Raw genomic sequence first — 20,004 nt, 5'->3', positions numbered from 1 at the left:
AAAGGGCCGCCCCCCTTATACATGTACTTACAAGTGCTACTCTTCGGGGCTCGCAATGCCAAGATTTCCTCCCGAGAATAACTCAGGCGCTCCTCTGCGATAGAAATCGGGAGTTCTAGCCCTAGGCCCGTCCTGGCGCGGACGGGCGCAGACGGGCTTGCCTCTGGCGCGACTCCGGCGCGCCCGCTGCGCGCTTGCATTGGCCTGATAGAAATAGTCCGCTCGAGGAACCCAATCTAAGATGGCGGCCGTTGATAGGCCCGGAAAGGAGGGGAGGAGTCTCGCAACGCGAGTGAAGATATTGAATTTTAAAGTGCGAGTGAGAGGGCGGAATGGATTTTAAAAAGATGCAACAAGTTTTACAAGATAAAAAGTTTTAAAACAACAAAGTTCAGCAGCAAAATACAATCAATAGCAGCAATTGGAAAATAGCAGCAAGTTTAAAAAAAATTAAAGCGCAATTCAAGGGCTACCACCCTCGAGATGATCGCTGATCAAAGAATGGCGTTTGTGTGGAGCAATGCGCTCGTAGGCAGGGTATTACAGATCGTAAGGCTGCGCGCTTGCATTGGCCTGATAGAAATAGTCCCCTCAAGGAACCCAATCTAAGATGGCGGCCGTTGATAGGCCTGGAAAGGAGGGGAGGAGACTCGCAACGCGAGTGAAGATATTGAATTTTAAAGTGCGAGTGAGAGGGCGGAATGGATTTTAAAAAGATGCAACAAGTTTTACAAGGTAAAAAGTTTTCAAACAACAAAGTTCAGCAGCAAAATACAATCAATAGCAGCAATTGGAAAATAGCAGCAAGTTTAAAAAATTAAAGCACAATTCAAGGGCTACCACCCTCGAGATGATCGCTGATCAAAGAATGGCAATTGTGTGGAGCAATGCGCTCGTAGGCAGGGTATTACAGATCGTAAGGCTGCGCGCTTGCATTGGCCTGATAGAAATAGTCCCCTCGAGGAACCCAATCTAAGATGGCGGCCGTTGATAGGCCCGGAAAGGAGGGGAGGAGTCTCGCAACGTGAGTGAAGATATTGAATTTTAAAGTGCGAGTGAGAGGGCGGAATGGATTTTAAAAAGATGCAACAAGTTTTACAAGATAAAAAGTTTTAAAACAACAAAGTTCAGCAGCAAAATACAATCAATAGCAGCAATTGGAAAATAGCAGCAAGTTTAAAAAATTAAAGCACAATTCAAGGGCTACCACCCTCGAGATGATCGCTGATCAAAGAATGGCGTTTGTGTGGAGCAATGCGCTCGTAGGCAGGGTATTACAGATCAGACATGCTCTGGGACATGCCACCAACATGAGCTATGGTATATTGAAAGGTACCCGTGGCAAGAAAATGTAGGGCTGCCATTACCTTCAGCTTGGGTGTCAGTGCCGTAGGATACCTGTGCAGCGGTTGCAGGTGTGGTGCCAGCCTCGCCGTCAACTCCTCAATCAACGGTTGGGGGAAGCGGTAGCACCGGATACAGTCATTCTCCCGCATGTCAGCCAAGTCCGGAATTGGTCGGGGAAAAGGCGGGGCTCTGCAGTAATTTGGAAGTGACAAGGAAGAGTGAGTGCACTACAACAACAATTTTTTTGTACTGAGCACATGTTAATCTGTCAATACACATATGCGACATACGGAGTCAGGTATGTGCCACATGCCCTGGACACGTATGGCTGCCAGGTGACACTCCTACCAAGACCCAGCTACACACGGAGATTGTGAACCTCCACATGCCATGGCATGGGATTAGCTGTGTCCCAGTGTAAGTGAACAGCCAGACGCAACACAGGAGTGACATACATCAACACATCTGCAGAAGTAGGATGTCGATTTCAGAGACTGGTAGCGGAACACTAGAGCCACAGGTCACACGACATCACACTAGGACAGCCCCCACACCTTGCCAATAAGGTGTACATGTAATGACTCACCACACATTCATTGAGAGGATGCAGACATGTCCTTGTTACGCTACTCCGTGTCCCATGCATACATACGCACCTCACATCCGATACCACATGTGGCCTGGTGTGCGTAACAGTGTGCCATGTCCATCTACACACATGTTGGTTGCTGCAACAGCTGATGCATTTGAGGGAGCACCAACATCAAGCTAATGGGAACACCCCACACATATATGACATAGACACATCGTGCACCGTGGGTAGTCACATGTCTGGTGTGGTAACCCCTGTAGCGGGCATCAGGGGACACTTGCGTGTGTTGTTGACTGTGCCATGCCAGTGACGCTCATCCCAAGTGTGCAGTACGACATGAACACATGTCAAAGGAGTTAAGGGCATGCCTGGCACACATTGCACCGTCACACATAACATCTGTACACATCTCATCATACATCTGGTGCCTTCTCGACTCAGGAGTAATGTGCCACATCACAGCCTTTCACACCTGTGCCCCACACATGTAGTACTGCCCAGACAATGCCTTGATGTCCATCCATGGACAAGTATGTCAGCCCTATTCCTTCCTGTGTGCTGCCTGTCACCACTGTGATGTGTGAAAGGCACCGTACGTTCGCTCAGAGGGCCTGTGTACATTCCCTATCACTATGGGAGTGCTGCCGTATGTGTACCCATAGTGATAGTGAGCGTACGCACGCGTGTACGGTCCGTATCACTATGGGTACGCATACGCGAGAACACCCATAGTGATAGTGAGCGTACAGGCGTGTGTACGGTCCGTATCACTATGGGTACGCATACGCGAGAACACCCATAGTGATAGTGAGCGTACAGGCGTGTGTACGGTCCGTATCACTATGGGTACGCATACGCGAGAACACCCATTGTGATAGTGAGCGTACAGGCGTGTGTACGGTCCGTATCACTATGGGTGTTCTCGCGTATGCGTACCCATAGTGGTACGGACCGTACAAGCATGCGTACGCTCACTATCACTATGGGTGTTCTCGCGTATGCGTACCCATAGTGATACGGACCGTACACACGCCTGTACACTCACTATCACTATGGGTGTTCTCGCGTATGCGTACCCATAGTGATACGGACCGTACACGCGTGCGTACGCTCACTATCACTATGGGTACGCATACGCGAGAACACCCATAGTGATACGGACCGTACACACGCCTGTACGGGCCGTTGTTATGCATTTGGGGTGCCCTAGGGCCCCGGTACGCACCGTACCTGTGTGTGAAAATCCAAATTACATAGGGGACACATGAGGGACAAGTATAAAGGCCTACATGCATGCTGGTTGTCATGGAGACCAAGTTTAAAGTTTGAATTTTTTTCAGCAGGTGCACAGCAGTAGTCAGTTTGAATGAATCTACTTTGTTGCAATGTGGTTCTGGAGTTGACATCATGCTCAAGAAAAAAACACAATAAGAACCCACTGACTGTGCTAGGTTTGAAGGGATTGGAGGAAACATAGGATGCAAATGTGAGTGACCAATCACTCTGTACTCCTGTGCATGAAACAGGCCAGCAAGGCAGATATAAGGCAGCCAGGTCCCATGAGGGAGCACTTGCCTGCACATCTATGGATTCTACGAGCCAGCTGCTGCTACTGATTCCCTGGAACCATGTCAAGGTCTGTGGAGAGGGCACAGCCTTTCACCCTGGAGGAGAACCTGGCTTTGCTGGATGTGATCCTCCCACAGTACCCCCTGCTGTATGGGCGACCAGGGTATCAGGTGAGTGCAGAGTCTACTAGCACAGACTGTGTCCCTTGTTTGTGACTGTGACTTCTGGCATTGTGTCCAGGTGTGACACACATGCTATGTACTGTAGGGGGGGTACCAGGGGGGGGGAATGCCTGATGTCTCCCAGCCAGTGCATGCTGTGGTGCATGTCTGCCGTCCTCACTTACATTGTGTTTACTGTGACAATCACTGCATGGTGCATGCCACATTCTGCCTGTCTAGTCCTCCTGGGAATGTAGCCTCTACAGTCCTCATTTTATTATGTGGTCAGCCCAGTGTGACAGGTGACTGTACCCACAGATGTGTGTTAGTTCTGTGTACCTGTGCTGAGAGTGTCCACATGATGTGTTCGTACCCTGGACATCGGTGTGTGTGTAAGTCCCCTGTCATGTGGGTGGGTGCATATGTGGAGTGTGGCACCCGGGCTGCATGAGGGATGGATATACCCTGCCCATCTGATGTGAGCAGGGAGCAGTGCTGTGTGTCTGACGTGCAGAGCCAGCCCCACACCTGTGAGCCCCCCCGTCTAGTGGCACATGTGCAGAGTGAGGTTTGTCGCTGCATTTGGCAATGGCAGGTGAATGTCCTGTGCCTGTGTGTGTCTGTGTACTCTGCTGCGGTAGCGTCAGTAGCCTGTGGCATGTGACTGCTTAGAGGTGCTGCACATTATCCTGGTGTACCTTCTGATGCACAGTGTGAGCCTGGATCATTGATTGTGTCGTTGCCCTCATTCCACCTGTGTACTTTCAATGGCACGTACTGCTTTTGCCCTTCCCCAGAGGATCATGTCCCTATGACAAAGGTGCAATGCGTTGGATGCATACTATGCCTTGTTGTAAACAGCAAATTTGTTCTAATATGTGTCTCTGTGACATGTGCCAGGTGTATTGATGTAGTGTCACTTGTTCATCCTCACAGGTAGGCGCCTCTGCCAAGAAGCAGATATGGATGAACGCCGTCAGTGCCGTGAGGAGGACGGAGGGTCGCAAGCGGCGCCTGGCCAAGGTGAGGAAACGCTGGCAGGATATCCGGTGCTGGACGTGGAGAATCGCACGGGTCCTGCTGGGGGACTCACCTGAGACCCATAAGAACCGCGGGCGCCGCCGTCTGACCCACATCCACAAGCATGTGCTGGCGGTGGTATGTCCAGACTTGGACAGGCGCTTAAAGGAGAAGCAGCAGCAGGAAGAGGGTAGGTACATGTGTGTTTGTTGTGTGTCACCAGCATTTGTAAGTGCACAGTTGCATGGATACACTGCCAGGGTTTAAAGGTGCTGTGCAGATCCAGTTACCCACAGTATAGCGGCGCTCTTCTGCCTCCCTTCCCCTCCTTGCAATGTGTTCCCTGGTCTGTGTGTAGTCACTCCTTCAGAAGGTTATGTAGGCTGGCACTTTCTCCACGTGAACTATGCCTGTAGCATCATGTGTGGGGGTGGTGTGTAACAGGTTTTGGGACCTTGCCTGTGCCCTGTCCAGTTCGGTACTTGTGGGTTCCATGTCAGTTGGCACTGATGCTGAGTCCAGACATGGGAGTTAGTCTCTCAAGTGTCATGCCTTACAGCACGCATGTCCTATGTTGTGGCCTGTGACATGATGTGCATGAGTGTGCGATACGCATGGTGCAGGGATGGTGGCGTGTGTTGCAGTCATTCCCATTCAGGACCATGGAGTTGTGTGGCCACTACTGTCCCCTGGGGCATATTTTCCTAGGTGTCATGTGTGTCATCACAAAATGTGGACACTCTCAGTGTCTACAGCATAGGTTGTGCTCTGTGCCATTGTCCCCTGGCACCATGTATATTGACGTAAAATGTAGTACAAGTGTCCACTGTACAGCCTGACCTGATTTTCCTTGTTCATACTCACGGTGGCCAGTGCCTGTGTGTCTTGTTACAATCATCTGATGATGACCATTTGTACATGATTATTTGGACAGGCGCACCTTGGGTATTTGGTGTCCAATCTTGCATTCATCCAGCCCATGTGTATTTCACCCAGACTAAGAGATGTAAGTGCTTCCTGTGTCTCAACAAATTGTCTCATGTAGAGGGTGGTTGGTGCGGGCAAAGCCTACATGTCAAAACCTGATATCTCCTTGCTAGGTCTGGCCAGTGTGTGATGTTGTCTGCACATGCACTCAAGGTGCAGAGAGCCAGTCATGGTGGGCATGTTTTCAGAATTACCTATGCAGCATGTGCCTCAAGTTCATGGATATGGTCCCTGCTCATCCCTATTTTCAGCAACGCTGTGTGGTGCAGATGCAGTGCTGGATTGTCCCCAGGGCCTGGCTCCTCTGTCAAACTCCATTTCATGTCATTTGCTATTGTGTCATGCTCTCCATAGTTTTTCAGTGGCATGGTGGGTCAACCAACTGTGTGTTGCATGCCCTACATCTGTACCTTGTTTTGTAGATGTTACTGATCTTTCTTTTCAGGCTATGCACTGTAGCCTATGTAGATTGGACTCATGTGACATATGTATACAGGTGTATGATTAATTGCTGTCTCTTCACCTTGCCCACAGCATCGTCGGGGGACACGGAGGGAGACATGAGCACAGACGGAGCGGAGGGACCGAGCACCAGTGCCAGCGGTGACATCGTGCCTGGCACATCGAGTGGAACTGAGGCGGAGGAGAGTGAGGCCGAGGACCTGTCCACTGGCACGACAGAATATGAAGCTGACGGGTCCGAGGATGATCTCTCCGAGTGGGCGGAGGCTGCACCAGCAGCTGACAGCAGCACATCTCTCCCCGCCCCCTCCATTGCCATCAGCCGCCTCCCACTTGCTCGTGTCCCTTCCCAGCGTGCCCAGTCACCACATGTCTCCTTCCTGCCAGGCACCGCACCCCCTGCCCCTGTCTCCACTGCTGCCGCCAATGCCGAGTCTGTGGACATCCAGCGGCAGTTGCAGGTTGGTCAGGCTGCGATGCTTAATGTCCTCCATGGCCACAGCCAAGTGCTGCACAACATGGAGGCATACTTGGAGGGCATTTTCTCATCGCAGGCTGACCAACGCAACTTGCTGAGGTCCATTGACTCGACACTGACTGCAGCAGTGGGTCTCCTGCAGCGCTACGTCCAACCCCTACCCCTGACCCATCCACACTTCCCACTCCCATGCCTGTCCCACGTACACCCAGACGTCAGCATGCACCCACCACAACAGACACAGGCACCACACCAGCAGGGAAGGTCAAACGCACACCTCCTGGCACGCACACACAGGGTGAAGTAGGCACACCCACTGGGTCGGGGGGCAAACGTAAGACACGCAGCCAGAGTGGGAATCCACATTCCACCCAATCCACTCCCTCCAAATCCCCTCCCCTCAGCTCTCCTGGCCACATATCCGGCAAAGACTCCTTCATGGCTGCTCTGTCCCTGAGCCCCACAGTGACACCACCCCGCAAGTGGTCAGGGGAGTCCCCGGTCAGGGTGGTTGAGTCCCCCCCCTGTCCACACCCTCCCCCAGTGGTGCTGCGACCCATCCCTCCGCCCGCCCCCCTCCTTGGGGCCTGTGGTTCCTTCGGGTGCAGGGGAGTCGCTGGAGGACCTTGCTAAGGTGTGCAGTGCCATCCTGGCCTCCACCTTTGGCCCTGACCCACCCCCTGTGGTGGAGTCCTCCATCCCTGCACCCACGATGCCTACCCTTCGCCCTCATGTCCCTGCGGTGCCTGGTCCTTCCCCCCCACATGATGCCCTCCCCGCTCTGGAAGACGAAGGAGTCTGACTGTGCAGGCAAGCTAGGGGTCACGCGTCCCACTGTGTCCCCCACCTGGATGTGAACTTTGGATTGCCCTATGGGCATTGTACATTTTGAACTTTCAAGGGACAAACACATTTTTTTGATGCTGAATAAAGCAATTTCTTTTTCCTTAGTACACTACTGTCTGTCTGGTATTGCTGTTGGTGGACCTGCCCCATTATTTTGGGTGGTGATAATGTGTTGGGTGTGTGGGAATTGTAGTCTTGTGCTGGTCATAGGGTGGATCCTGGTATCTGTGTGCCATCACAAGCTGTTGGCTACATAACTTTGTTCATGTAAGCAGTTACTGCATGGTGTCATCGTCCCAAGGTGTGTTCCTTCCTCTGTGTAACCTGACATCTTCCCTGCAGGGTCTTTCCAATATGTGGTGCTGAGCTGTGTCTACATTGGCTGGGTGTGTCACGGACTCGTTAGACTTGGGCCATGCATGCTGAGCGATGTCTCCACCTGCATCATTCGTGGCGTCCTTGGTGGTCACTGTACTTGTGTATGTAGACTGTTGCCATGACTTCATGTGTACATGTTTTCTTTTTGGCGCTATGCATGTGTATACTCCCAGCCTCGCACACATGTGGTACATGTACTGCAGGATCTTTGTGCACCTGACTGACATTTGTGGGCATTGGATCTGTGGGTACTCCACCCTATTCTTTGCAGGGGCACTGCTGTGAGTGTTAGGCACCCACCCCTCCTATGTCTGGGCACTGCTGGGAGGACTCTGCACCCACCCCTCCTGTGTCTGGGCACTGCTGGGAGTGATAGGCACCCACCCCTCCTATGTCTGGGCACTGCTGGGAGGACTCTGCACCCACCCCTCCTGTGTCTGGGCACTGCTGGGAGGACTCTGCACCCACCCCTCCTGTGTCTGGGCACTGCTGGGGGGACTCTGCACCCACCCCTCCTGTGTCTGGGCACTGCTGGGAGGACTCTGCACCCACCCCTCCTGTGGCTGGGCACTGCTGGGAGGACTCTGCACCCACCCCTCCTGTGTCTGGGCACTGCTGGGAGTGATAGGCACCCACCCCTCCTATGTCTGGGCACTGCTGGGAGGACTCTGCACACACCCCTCTTGTGACTGGGCACTGCTGGGAGGACTCTGCACCCACACCTCTTGTGTCTGGGCACTGCTGGGAGGACTCTGCACCCACCCCTCCTGTGTCTGGGCACTGCTGGGAGGACTCTGCACCCACCCCTCCTGTGACTGGGCACTGCTGGGAGGACTCTGCACCCACCCCTCCTGTGTCTGGGCACTGCTGGGAGTGATAGGCACCCACCCCTCCTATTTCAGGATATGTGCGCTTAGAACATACACGGGTGTGGGTTCACTCCATGCATACGAGGTGGGGTTACGGGTCGTACGTACACGGTTGGCATGGGGGGTACGCTCCATGCATACGTGGGTGAGGGTACGGGTCGTACTTACACTGTTGGGGTGGGGGGTACGCTCCATACGTACGCGGGTGAGGGTACGGGTCGTACATACACGGTTGGGGTGGGGGTACGCTCCATGCATACGCGGGTGAGGGTACGGGTCGTACATACACGGTTGGGGTGGGGGTACGCTCCATGCATACGCGGGTGAGGGTACGGGTCGTACTTACACTGTTGGGGTGGGGGGTACGCTCCATACGTACGCGGGTGAGGGTACGGGTCGTACTTACACTGTTGGGGTGGGGGGTACGCTCCATACGTACGCAGGTGAGGGTACGGGTCGTACTTACACTGTTGGGGTGGGACGTATACGTACGCGGGTGAGGGTACGGGTCGTACTTACACTGTTGGGGTGGGGAGTACGCTCCATACATACGCGGGTGAGGGTACGGGTCGTACATACATGGTTGGGGTGGGGGTACGCTCCATGCATACGCGGGTGAGGGTACGGGTCGTACATACACGGTTGGGGTGGGGGTACGCTCCATGCATATGCGGGTGAGGGTACGGGTCGTACTTACACTGTTGGGGTGGGGGGTACGCCCCATGCATACGCGGGTGAGGGTACGGGTCGTACTTACACTGTTGGGGTGGGGGGTACGCTCCATGCATACGCGGGTGAGGGTACAGGTCGTACTTACACTGTTGGGGTGGAGGGTACGCTCCATGCATACGCGGGTGAGGGTACGGGTCGTACTTACACTGTTGGGGTGGGGGGTACGCTCCATACGTACGCGGGTGAGGGTACGGGTCGTACTTACACTGTTGGGGTGGGGGGTACGCTCCATACGTACGCAGGTGAGGGTACGGGTCGTACTTACACTGTTGGGGTGGGACGTATACGTACGCGGGTGAGGGTACGGGTCGTACTTACACTGTTGGGGTGGGGAGTACGCTCCATACATACGCGGGTGAGGGTACGGGTCGTACATACACGGTTGGGGTGGGGGTACGCTCCATGCATACGCGGGTGAGGGTACGGGTCGTACATACACGGTTGGGGTGGGGGTACGCTCCATGCATACGCGGGTGAGGGTACGGGTCGTACTTACACTGTTGGGGTGGGGGGTACGCTCCATACGTACGGGGGTGAGGGTACGGGTCGTACATACACGGTTGGGGTGGGGGGTACGCTCCATGCATACGCGGGTGGGGGTACGGTCCGTACATATCTGTACCCACGCTATGGAATGCTTGTGCGGGCCGTACCCAGGCCTTTGTCACGTGGGTACAGCCGTCCCGCCATTGTTGGGGTGACGTAGGTGTGGGCGTGGTACGACTCGTACCCACGCTCTTAAGGCGTGGGTACGGGACGTACCTGTATTGTTGTGTTGCCGGTTCGCGTCGTCAAGCACTTCCGTTGTGGCGGACGCTGGCTTTGCTGGACACGCCCCCACCCCCTCATAAAGTCCAGGGCCTGGGGGTCAGGTATGTCCAGGGCATGTGTGCTGTGTGACTTTGGTGGGGGTTTAGTGGCCTGCCCCTGCCCCCCCCTTTCCCCCCTCCCTTTGTTGTTCTGACCTTCTGTGGCGTCTGCGTCGTAACCTGTAGAGGAGGTCGACTGCTATGAGGGCCGGGATGACACGTAGGTTCGGGTCCATGTCTGTCCGTCGCGTACAGGTACTCCTTGTTCGCGTCGTCTTGATTTCCCGGCAGTTTTTGGCTGCCGGAAAATATTGTCCGTGCGGGATGACGTCGGTGCGAATCGTACTTCCTGGTTTGTGAATAGCAGGCTGCGTGCGTCCCGACATCACATCGGCGCTTTCCCGGATCACATTTGTATGTTTATTTTCGTCGGTCGGGGTTTTGTACGATTCGTACGGAAATGGGATTTCCGTGCGAATCGTACTTCCATGTTTGTATATTGTTACGACCGGGTACGCGTCGGACGGAGAATATGCTCCGTCCGACGGTTCGTACCCGGTTTTTACAGGATCGTAATCGGCACCAAATATTTTTAATAACAATATTTTTGACATTCTATATTTTATTTTCGATATTTTTGTACTTACCATGTTGTAGATAGGATCTCGATATTCTTGTCATCAATATTTTTGTGTCGATATTTTTGTAGGTCGATTTTTTGTCCGTCGATATTCTGTCAGACATTCTTCTAGGATATCTCTGTATCTAGTAGGAAAAAATAATGTAACTACAATCATAGGCATCACATCCAACTTTGATGCCTTTACTCCACTAGACACAAGGTCGAAATCATATTTGCTCCTCTGGGATAGGGGCCGTCAACTACCCAGTAATCTAGCACAACCACAACATCACTGCCTTCAGAATCAGCATGCCCATCAATAACAATATGTAAAAGTCAGCAACAACCAATAAATGCAAATACAGACAATGGAAAAATCGAGACATTTTTAATACTCCTCTCCCATCTCAAAAGAACCCCACTAAATATGCGTCCTCAAGATATCCACAACTTCTACAACCATATCACAATTTCACTGGACAGCCAGAAACTAGTAAAGACCACATCCAGGATTAACCACAGGAAAGAAGCCACAAGCAAGTGAAGAAAATCAAGGGATGAAAAAGACAAGATCATACTATCGTTGTATCAAGGAGCATACAAAACAACCATTGTAACCACAAAAACCTGTGTAATTAAAGCAGACTGGTTATCTAAGGAGCTGCGCAAGTTCTAGGAGAATTCTGCAACCCAGTGTGCTAAAACTCAGAAATACCAAGATCGCAAGCCTTCTGTGACAAAATCCCCACGGGATTGTTTTCCAAAATTGAAAAGATAGAAAATTACTGTAAGCAAAGCATAGCTAATACTCCCCATACACATGACTTAGCCACTAGAACAAATGTTACAATCTATCCTCACACTCATAATCCTCAAGCTTGACTATCTCCTCAGTTTATATGCCAGCACCGCAGGTTTCATCACATGTAAAATGCTACTAAGTCAAAATAGTGGCTAGAACCTCCTTCTTCACCCAAGAGAACATGAAATGAATCATGCAAGCACTTCAATGAATACCTGCAGCTAGTCGAGCAATGGTCATGGCACTTTGCATTGCCCGCAGAGCCACTCAAGGAAAAGGACCACTACAGCTACAAATTAAATTAAAGCAAAACAAACTAAGTACTACAATGCCCTTCAGGCTTTCACAAAGGATCTTCATACTGCCTTCCTATAAGAAATCCATAGACTGCACCGTTTTCTCAATGCAAACAACCAAGCTCTGGAACTCATTACCAATCATGATTTCAAGATTCCAGGATCATTTAAAGGAGAGGTGGAAAGATGGCTGAGTAGTCATGCAGCCCATCGTAGTTCAACGTGGTGGCATAATAATTTCTTTACACTTCTTGGCTCTCCTAGACTCTCATAAGATAGAACCATTGGAGATCACGTCTATTACCCCGTAGTGTACCCTTCAAGATGTCTACAACGCCTCTTTAATGGCCAATAATTTCCTGTCATTACTTGTGTAGTGTTTTTAGGCCATAGTCAAGGTTCTGGAATTATAAGCTACTTAATGTAGTTCCTGAATGTCGAAATCTTGTAGTTTGTCACTGAACAGAGCAATGAAACAGCACGTGCACATATACATTAGTCAAATGTGTTATGCTTAATGGAACACAGTGAAGTTCTTGCACGTGATTTGGTCTTTGGTAGGGCCAAAGAGGTTTCAGTAAACTGTTTCACACCGACCCTTACATCTTTTCACCCGACCAGCCTCTCAGTACAGGCACGGATCCAATGAAGATAACCCTATAATTTCTTAAAAAGTTACAATAGGATACATTACGATAATGGGCAGACTTATGTCAGCCTGACACAGTCTCGGAAACGGTTCTGACCGACCTCCGGTTGGCAGTCCCAACCGCCTCATCATTATGCGACCAAACACTGGTTGGTCGCTCGCATACTCCCATTCCTTTATGGGAGCTCGTGTTATGGCCGTAAACTGGCCATAACACAAACTCCCATAGAGGAATGGGTGTCTGTTCTTATCCCTTCATCCCAGGGTGCCTGCCACACGGTGCAGGGATGAACAGGGGGACATCATAGGTGCTCCCTCTGCCCCCATTCGGAGGCTGACGAAGCAAGGGGGCCCTGCAAGGAGCCCCCATACTTGCTCTCCGACAGGCTTTCCATGCCAGAAAGCTCGACATGAAAAGCCTGCCGGAGACCTACTATCGTAATCCCAAGAGCAGAAAGGCCGACCTTTGCGATTACGGGCCGGCCTCCGACTGCCCGACCGGCTCCTTAAGCCGTCGCAGTCAGTCGGAATGACCGACTGGTTTAATTTCCAACAGCCAGCATTGTAATGCGGCAGTCGGAAATTAAACCGAGATGCGCCGCGGTAAAGCTCTGACCGACGTCGGAGCCTATCTGGGCCGCATCGTAATCGGCCCCGTATTGTCTTCTTTTAAAACTGTTTTTTAGTTGATATAACTAGGATTTAAATTAAGTCCAACTGGGGAATTTTCGTCAGAATACAAACATAGTTCATTACCAACCCTAGGCCTAGAGTTTACCAGTTCAGCATGCAAGGCAGCACAGCATTACATTTTGTTGTGCTGGGCTGCAGTGCAAAAAGGAGAAACCACAGCGCAGAGCTATATCTACTAAGATTGGCCTGCTGGTGCTGCCATCCCCTCCACATCCTCTCTTACAATGCTGCACTGCGTGATGCAAAGCCTCAGAGCATGGATCAGAGTTGAGTGTCCACTTCTAGTGTAGGATCTGTAATGGAAGCGTACCATTCAGATCCAAATTTCTATACATAGACAAACTTAGATATCTCCCACAAATTGGGTGTGTACTGATCACTGATCGTTGTTTTGGGAAATGAACACACTCCCCATTGTTTGCACCTCCTTTAAGTAGGAGGTAGTTTTTTGAGACAAAGCCAGGTCTGACTATTTTACGATATTGAATTTTGTGTCAAAATCGATGGATGTGTGCATTGATTTGTCCCCGTAACGCCCTTTTTGACTCAAAGCAACGCAAAGCTGTATTTGTGCTGAAAAAAGGGCATGTTTCCTGGGTGTAACACTTTTTGTGCTGGGTAGTACAAAGTTTGCACTGCTTTGCATTGCTTTGCTTCACTATTCATCACTATGCTTCACCGCAAAGCATTTGTAAATCTGGGTGTAAGATTCTAAGAACAAGGGTGAACTCTTCAAAATTAGAGTGTTATGTGTCCGGCAGGCGACGGAGAACATCAGTTCTATCTTTATCAAGTGTTTTTGAACTGGCCAAAATGCGGCCACTGCTGGCCACGAAACATCCGAAAGTTGGAAATGAAATAACCTCTTATGTTGATATAAAGGCTGCAGAAGAGGCTGTTTAACACTCATCCCTAAAAGCCTTGTAATTGAGCCAGTCTGGTGGCTCCTCCACCCTCTCACACCTTCATCCTTCACTCAACCACAGTGCCCTAGACATGGGCAGCATGGGGGCCAACAACCCATGGGACCCACCTTCCCCACTCTCCCAGCAATATCATTCATGCAGTTCTCAATGGGGATCTATGCATATATGCTGGTGTGTAATAATTCCACCTTCGCTAGCCCGGGTAAGTTGGCCCTCAGGTGCCTATTGGTTTTGCCGTCTCTGTGCCTGCTCCTTTCTGTATGGATGTTCCTTCTGGTTGTTTGGTGGACAAGTATTCCTTACCTTCTCATGAGCAGGTTTTCACTCTTTTTTATTTTTATAATAGTTCAGGTGCATCAACTTTAAATTTGTCAATGTTTTTTTTCGTAATCGATCTGTCAGCTTTAATTTCAAAGGAAACTTATGCAAGTAATATAGAACTATGACAGCGGTATCAGCCTGAATGTATACACTCAGAAAGAAATTGTTCAATAGTAGCGTTTTACTAAAAAATATATACAAATTAGAGACACCACACCATGAATACAATGTAGCATGTGAAGGAGGTACGCCTAGAGTTCAGCAACGGACATGATGATGACTCTGTGGTTCCACACACGTTCTACACAGCTTGTACAAGAAACAGTAAAAGACCAAAACAAATGATGTAAAAATAGACAAAGTCCACTAGACATTACGTGACCATGTGATACCTCACGTCACATGAACGTTCTACTCATAAGACACTGTGGAGAAGCAGGATGGCTTTCCATTAACCTGCCCGTCTGCTGCACGCTGACGTACCACACACCGAGCCCAGCATTGTATTTAAGATGCCTACACAGCAGACAATTCAGTGGACAAGTGGTGACCGCCTATTTGGACTTTCGATGCAGAACTGTTTTTTCCCACAACCAGATGTACTCCATGCATCTTGCAATTTAATGAGCCTTGTAACAAAAAGTCCATTGGGTATATGATGTCCACTCTGCATTTATCCACTGAATATTAAATGCCAAAATCTAAGATAATCATTGCATTCACTGTATTTAATGTTCCCAAACCTCAGATTCATGGTCATTAAACACGATGCCAAGTAAACATGAAGCTTGGCCATCTGCTGTCCCAACTATAGTCAATGCAACCCATAACCCCTATCCCCACACTTGGATTGTGATGCATATTTGACGGTCAACCATATTGATGTGTACCAGAAGGTGTTTCAGCATCTATTCATGGAGCATTTAGTGGGTGCCCCAGGCGTGCAAACATTTCTTAACCAAGCTGCACAATTATCTGCACCAGTGGTGTGCACTCATCTGAATGTTTGCTGCAACAGGTATATGCCTGTTCACACTTCCCACTATAATATGAATCCAAATACGTCCAACTACCTATCACCACCAAATGTGGTGACAACGTGGAATCTTAGACACATATCCGTTTACTCTGTTATTGTCTGTGCATTTCAGGGTCTGCAGCAAGCTGACCAGTTTTCTGGTGCCCATACTTTCATCTCAGGCTGAATAGGCTAAATACTGTATACATAACAAGGAGTAAGACATGCTATAAAATGGCCACATGGTGACATAGTAGGTTTTGTGCAAAACAAAATACATCAATACTTCAAGTAAATTCTTTTGTGGGGCCACTGAAAGGCTCAGCACTTTGTTTTTTTCAACCAAATCATAAGGTTGTTAATCAAATGTTAATTCTCAAAACTGTGTGATCGATTGCAGAAGTTGTCCAACTATGTCACGATAAAGTCATTTTTCACTTTCTACGACACCATCATCAAGTTGACCTTTGTAAATTAGGCCAGTGCCAGGAATGTTTGCCCTGCTGCTGGCATCTCCTTTACTTTAAGCACAATCTTCTATCCTTAATACTTTTTTGAATGAAAGTTTAGATACTTTACACTTGTTTTGTATATAAAGGTAGAGAAACCATGGCTTGACTTCAACTATATTGATGAGTTGAACACTTTGATATCATGTCCATGTGGAGAATCAAGTTCCATCCTCCTTGTCCGCTGTGGATGTGTGTAAATATCTTAGAAGCATGGGGGTTAGTTGTGTATGATGTTCTTTTCCACCATCCTGTAGGCTCATGAGGCCCCTGCACTCAACAGTCCATCTTTCAACCATCCTAGGTGGTGGTGGAAATTGCCTTTTCTTTTTCAACATTGACCCCCATCCTTTTTAGAACTAGCTGTTTTGTAAGGAAGAGAAATCCATAGCTATCCACATTATTTAAGGAGCTCTCAAACCTGAGTAGGTCAGGACCAACTCCTCTGATATGGAAATGGGTCTCGCAGCCCACCTGTGGCTGCATCTTCAGCTGTAGAAGTCTTGGTTGCCCATAAATGAGAAAAAGGTTTCATGAGAGCTATGCACTCTTGACCAATTGGCTTCAGGGGGATAAGTGAGGCCGAAATGTTCTAGAACGTATCATCATGGTGACCTTCTTCAGGGAGTAGTAATCTGTGTCCTTCCAGGTGTACCACACAATCCCATCAGGTCCCAGGACTCTGCGTCCTTTCCCCACGTACCTGCCACCCTGCAGAGAAAGGGAGATAGAAGGATGTGAGATGGAGAAAAGAAGACGGAGACAACAGCAGAGAGAAAGAAGTCAATATCACCAGATACGTCTGCATATGATGTGGGCATTGGCTATAGATAGTGTTTCTCATAGTGCATTCCTGTCAACTGATCCAAGTTTAAGGTTTAAATGTGAAACAGGAGTTCACTGAATATACTAATAGTTTTATTACTGACTTCGATGCAATCCACCCATTCCTCATCCATTTCAATATAAATCTTTCTCAGACCCTCCATCGCAACACCCACCACTTATTCTTGAACTGATGTGCACATGCAGCCCTAAACCCATCTACTATGATCTTCATACTCTTATCCTGGGTAAACACATGCCCCTCCATTATTCCTACCATCTCCGGACATCTTCTTTAGTTATTTATTTGGATTCTTTTTATATTTTAAACTTTATCGGGCAATGAAACACTACACAAAGGTTCAACACAACAGTCCAGCAAGTACCAATTGTTATGGGATATAGTTACTTAAATTTATATAAAGCATCCTATAGTGAGAAACAACCCTCGATGGGTCGACATCTCCAATGTAGGATTATAGCCCACTGCCAAGGGCTATCGTGGTTGTAAAATGCCCTCTTCCTGAGTGACAGTTCAGAGCCTATAACAAGGGAGAGGGCCCTTAAAATCCTTTATAGCCAGAAGAGCTACGGTGCTATTAAAACATTCTACTTCCCAATGGTAGAATTTCCACAAAATACATAGGAATATTGGAGTAGAAGGTATACACTATCAATTATTATCCTTCAACCCCTCCATTGAATTCAACAGAGCCCCCAATATTCCAATGTTCAAATATAGTTTTTGCCATCTTTGCATCGATGTTTGAGAATGACCTGCCCAGGTAATACGGGCTTTCACCAGCGCCATGTGCAGAATGAAAACCATGGTGAAAGGAGTATCCCGTAGGGGCCACCAGAGGAACTTGGCAGTGTTGGGTGAGGGCAGGTCTGCGTCTACTGACAATGTCAGAATGGAGGCATTCCACTGCAGGACTGATACCCAGTAGTCCTTGAGTGAATACTAGCTAGTATCAGTATCACACTATATGGTGGATCATTCCAAATGCCCTTGAGATGCGAAAGAAGATGCCCCTCCAGCATCCGTGGTACACAAAGCATGATACGCAAAAGACACTCTCACTCTTGCTGGAGGGTTGCATCTGGATTGATAAGAATGAAGATTTGTGTTACTGATGTGACATTGTGCCTGAATGGGACCAGCTTTCACATGGAGTTTACTAAGTGTTAATTGTCCAAATGTCTCTAAGGTGCAAAGATACTAAATGTAATTCCTTGGAAATTATTGTGTTTCTCTCTTCCTCAACCTTTCTAACTACATTTCCCATCCCTTCTTATTTCACAGTTTTCCTTCGCAACTGTCTTAATCTGCCTAGTTTTCGAATTTGTGTGTTATGACTTCACCTTTCTACCCATCTCTGGATCAGTTTATCGGTTCAACTCTTCCTCTCTGTACATAATCTGGTTTTATCTACTCCTACCTTATAGTATATTCCATTCAGGTTAGAAAAGAAGCACTGATGGTACCACCAGCCTCCATGGGAGATCTCAGCACAGATGTTGCCTGAATCTGGGGTGCTGAAACCTTGCTTGTTGTGGTACCATGCAAAGGAGTCCTCCACAGTGCCGCTAAACCCTTCAACATTGAGGCGGTAATGGTTTGCTTCATTCTCAATGCTGTTGGATGAAGATGAAAGGAGACACAATGGGTTAACATATGAGTTGAGCTTTCAAATTTTGTAATATCGTTCACAGAGGGGACAAGGTATAGTCTGGTACAATGAAAAAATAGTTCAATACTTTATTAAATATTCTGTATTTGAATGGACTAAATGAAAGATTGGACCAGAGTTATTTGACTGAAACAGCAGAACTACAATGTAAATAAAGGACAGCCTTAAAGGAAGCACCATTTTGACATCCTTGAAGAGGCATTATGTGAAACTGTGAGTCATGGCTGTGGGACCTAGCAATGCTGTTAGGAAAATTAATTCAACTGAATCTTTTTTCCAATTTTAATAAAATCACATGCTCGAACATTGTATAAAGTACATGCTTTGGAATAAATATGTCTAGAAAAGTCAAGTGAAGGCTGATAGGAGCACAGGCTAAACTATTTGTAGACACGGAATAACATTGAATTTAAGTTCGGCTATTCACTGAGAGCCAAATAAAAGTTGTGCAAATTACAGCATATAAACAATAAACAAGTTGATTGATTTCTCTCCCCAGTAAACCAAACTATATGTTTTGTTATGTTAATTGCATTTCTTGAGCGCACAGTTACCCGAGTGTGTCCTGGCTCTGGCTACTGTCGATCTAAATTACGTCTTGGCTTATTTGGTAAACAGCCAGGTTTTCAGCCCCTTCCTAAATGTCAGCAGCTCCGTGGTGTTCCTGAGGTGAAAAGGAAGCTCGTTCCATGCCTGAGCGGCACAAGTGACAAACCTTCTACCACCCCAGCTAGCTTTTTTAGCTAGAGGTATAACCACCCCTTTTGCTACATCGGAACAAAGAGCTCTTCTGGGGATGTACCATTGGAAGCGCCGTTGCAGGTAGTCTTGGCTTGTTCCATGAAGGGCTTTGAAAACCATACACATGGATTTGAAATGAACCTGTTGTTTCACTGGGAGCCAATGTAGCCTTTTTATTTATTTTTTAACAAAAAACAATTTTGGTGTCCCAGTCAGCAGTCTGGCTGCTGCATTTTGTACTAGATGAAGCTTGTTTAGGTGTTTCCTTTGAATATTAAGGTAAAGACTATTACAATAGTTTACACTAGATAGGATTAGAGATGATATCACTAACCTTTGACAGTCCACTGGTAGGAGTGATTTTATTTTCCTTATCATTCTGAGAAGATGGAAACTGGCAGAGGTAACCGCGTTTACCTGGTCCACAAAGGAAAGTTTATTGTCAGCTATAACACCCACATTTTTTGCTTTCCTGGTTGGCTCTGGGAGAGTCCCTAGCTCATACGGCCACCAGTCTGAGGTTCAAAAGTTGGCATGGTTGCCAAAGATGAGGATCTCTGTTTTGCTGGAATTTAACTTCAAACAGTTGGTCATCATCCATGACTTGATCGCTTTCATGCAATCATGGAACCTTTTCCCTTTCTCTGCCTCCTGTCCA

General features: G+C 48.5%; 1 protein-coding gene across 1 annotated transcript in view; it reads right to left on the bottom strand.

Moving 5' to 3' along the window:
- Nucleotides 1-14,601: 14,601 nt before the first annotated feature.
- Nucleotides 14,602-20,004, bottom strand: part of LOC146821995 (fibrinogen-like protein 1) — a 191,555-nt gene continuing 186,152 nt past the window's right edge. Inside the window, exons 6-7 of the mRNA XM_085609403.1 lie at nucleotides 18,354-18,549; nucleotides 14,602-16,797 (exon numbers count right to left, since the gene is read on the bottom strand). Coding sequence (XP_085465529.1) covers nucleotides 16,651-16,797; nucleotides 18,354-18,549 — 343 coding nt within the window. The 3' untranslated portion in view covers nucleotides 14,602-16,650. The remainder of the gene's footprint in view (nucleotides 16,798-18,353; nucleotides 18,550-20,004) is intronic.

The sequence above is a fragment of the Triturus cristatus genome, chromosome 6 (genome assembly GCF_964204655.1).
Source record: "Triturus cristatus chromosome 6, aTriCri1.1, whole genome shotgun sequence".
Lineage (NCBI taxonomy): Eukaryota > Metazoa > Chordata > Amphibia > Caudata > Salamandridae > Triturus > Triturus cristatus.
The sequence above is the reverse complement of the archived record's forward strand: the minus strand, read 5'-3'. Positions and strand labels throughout refer to the sequence as shown.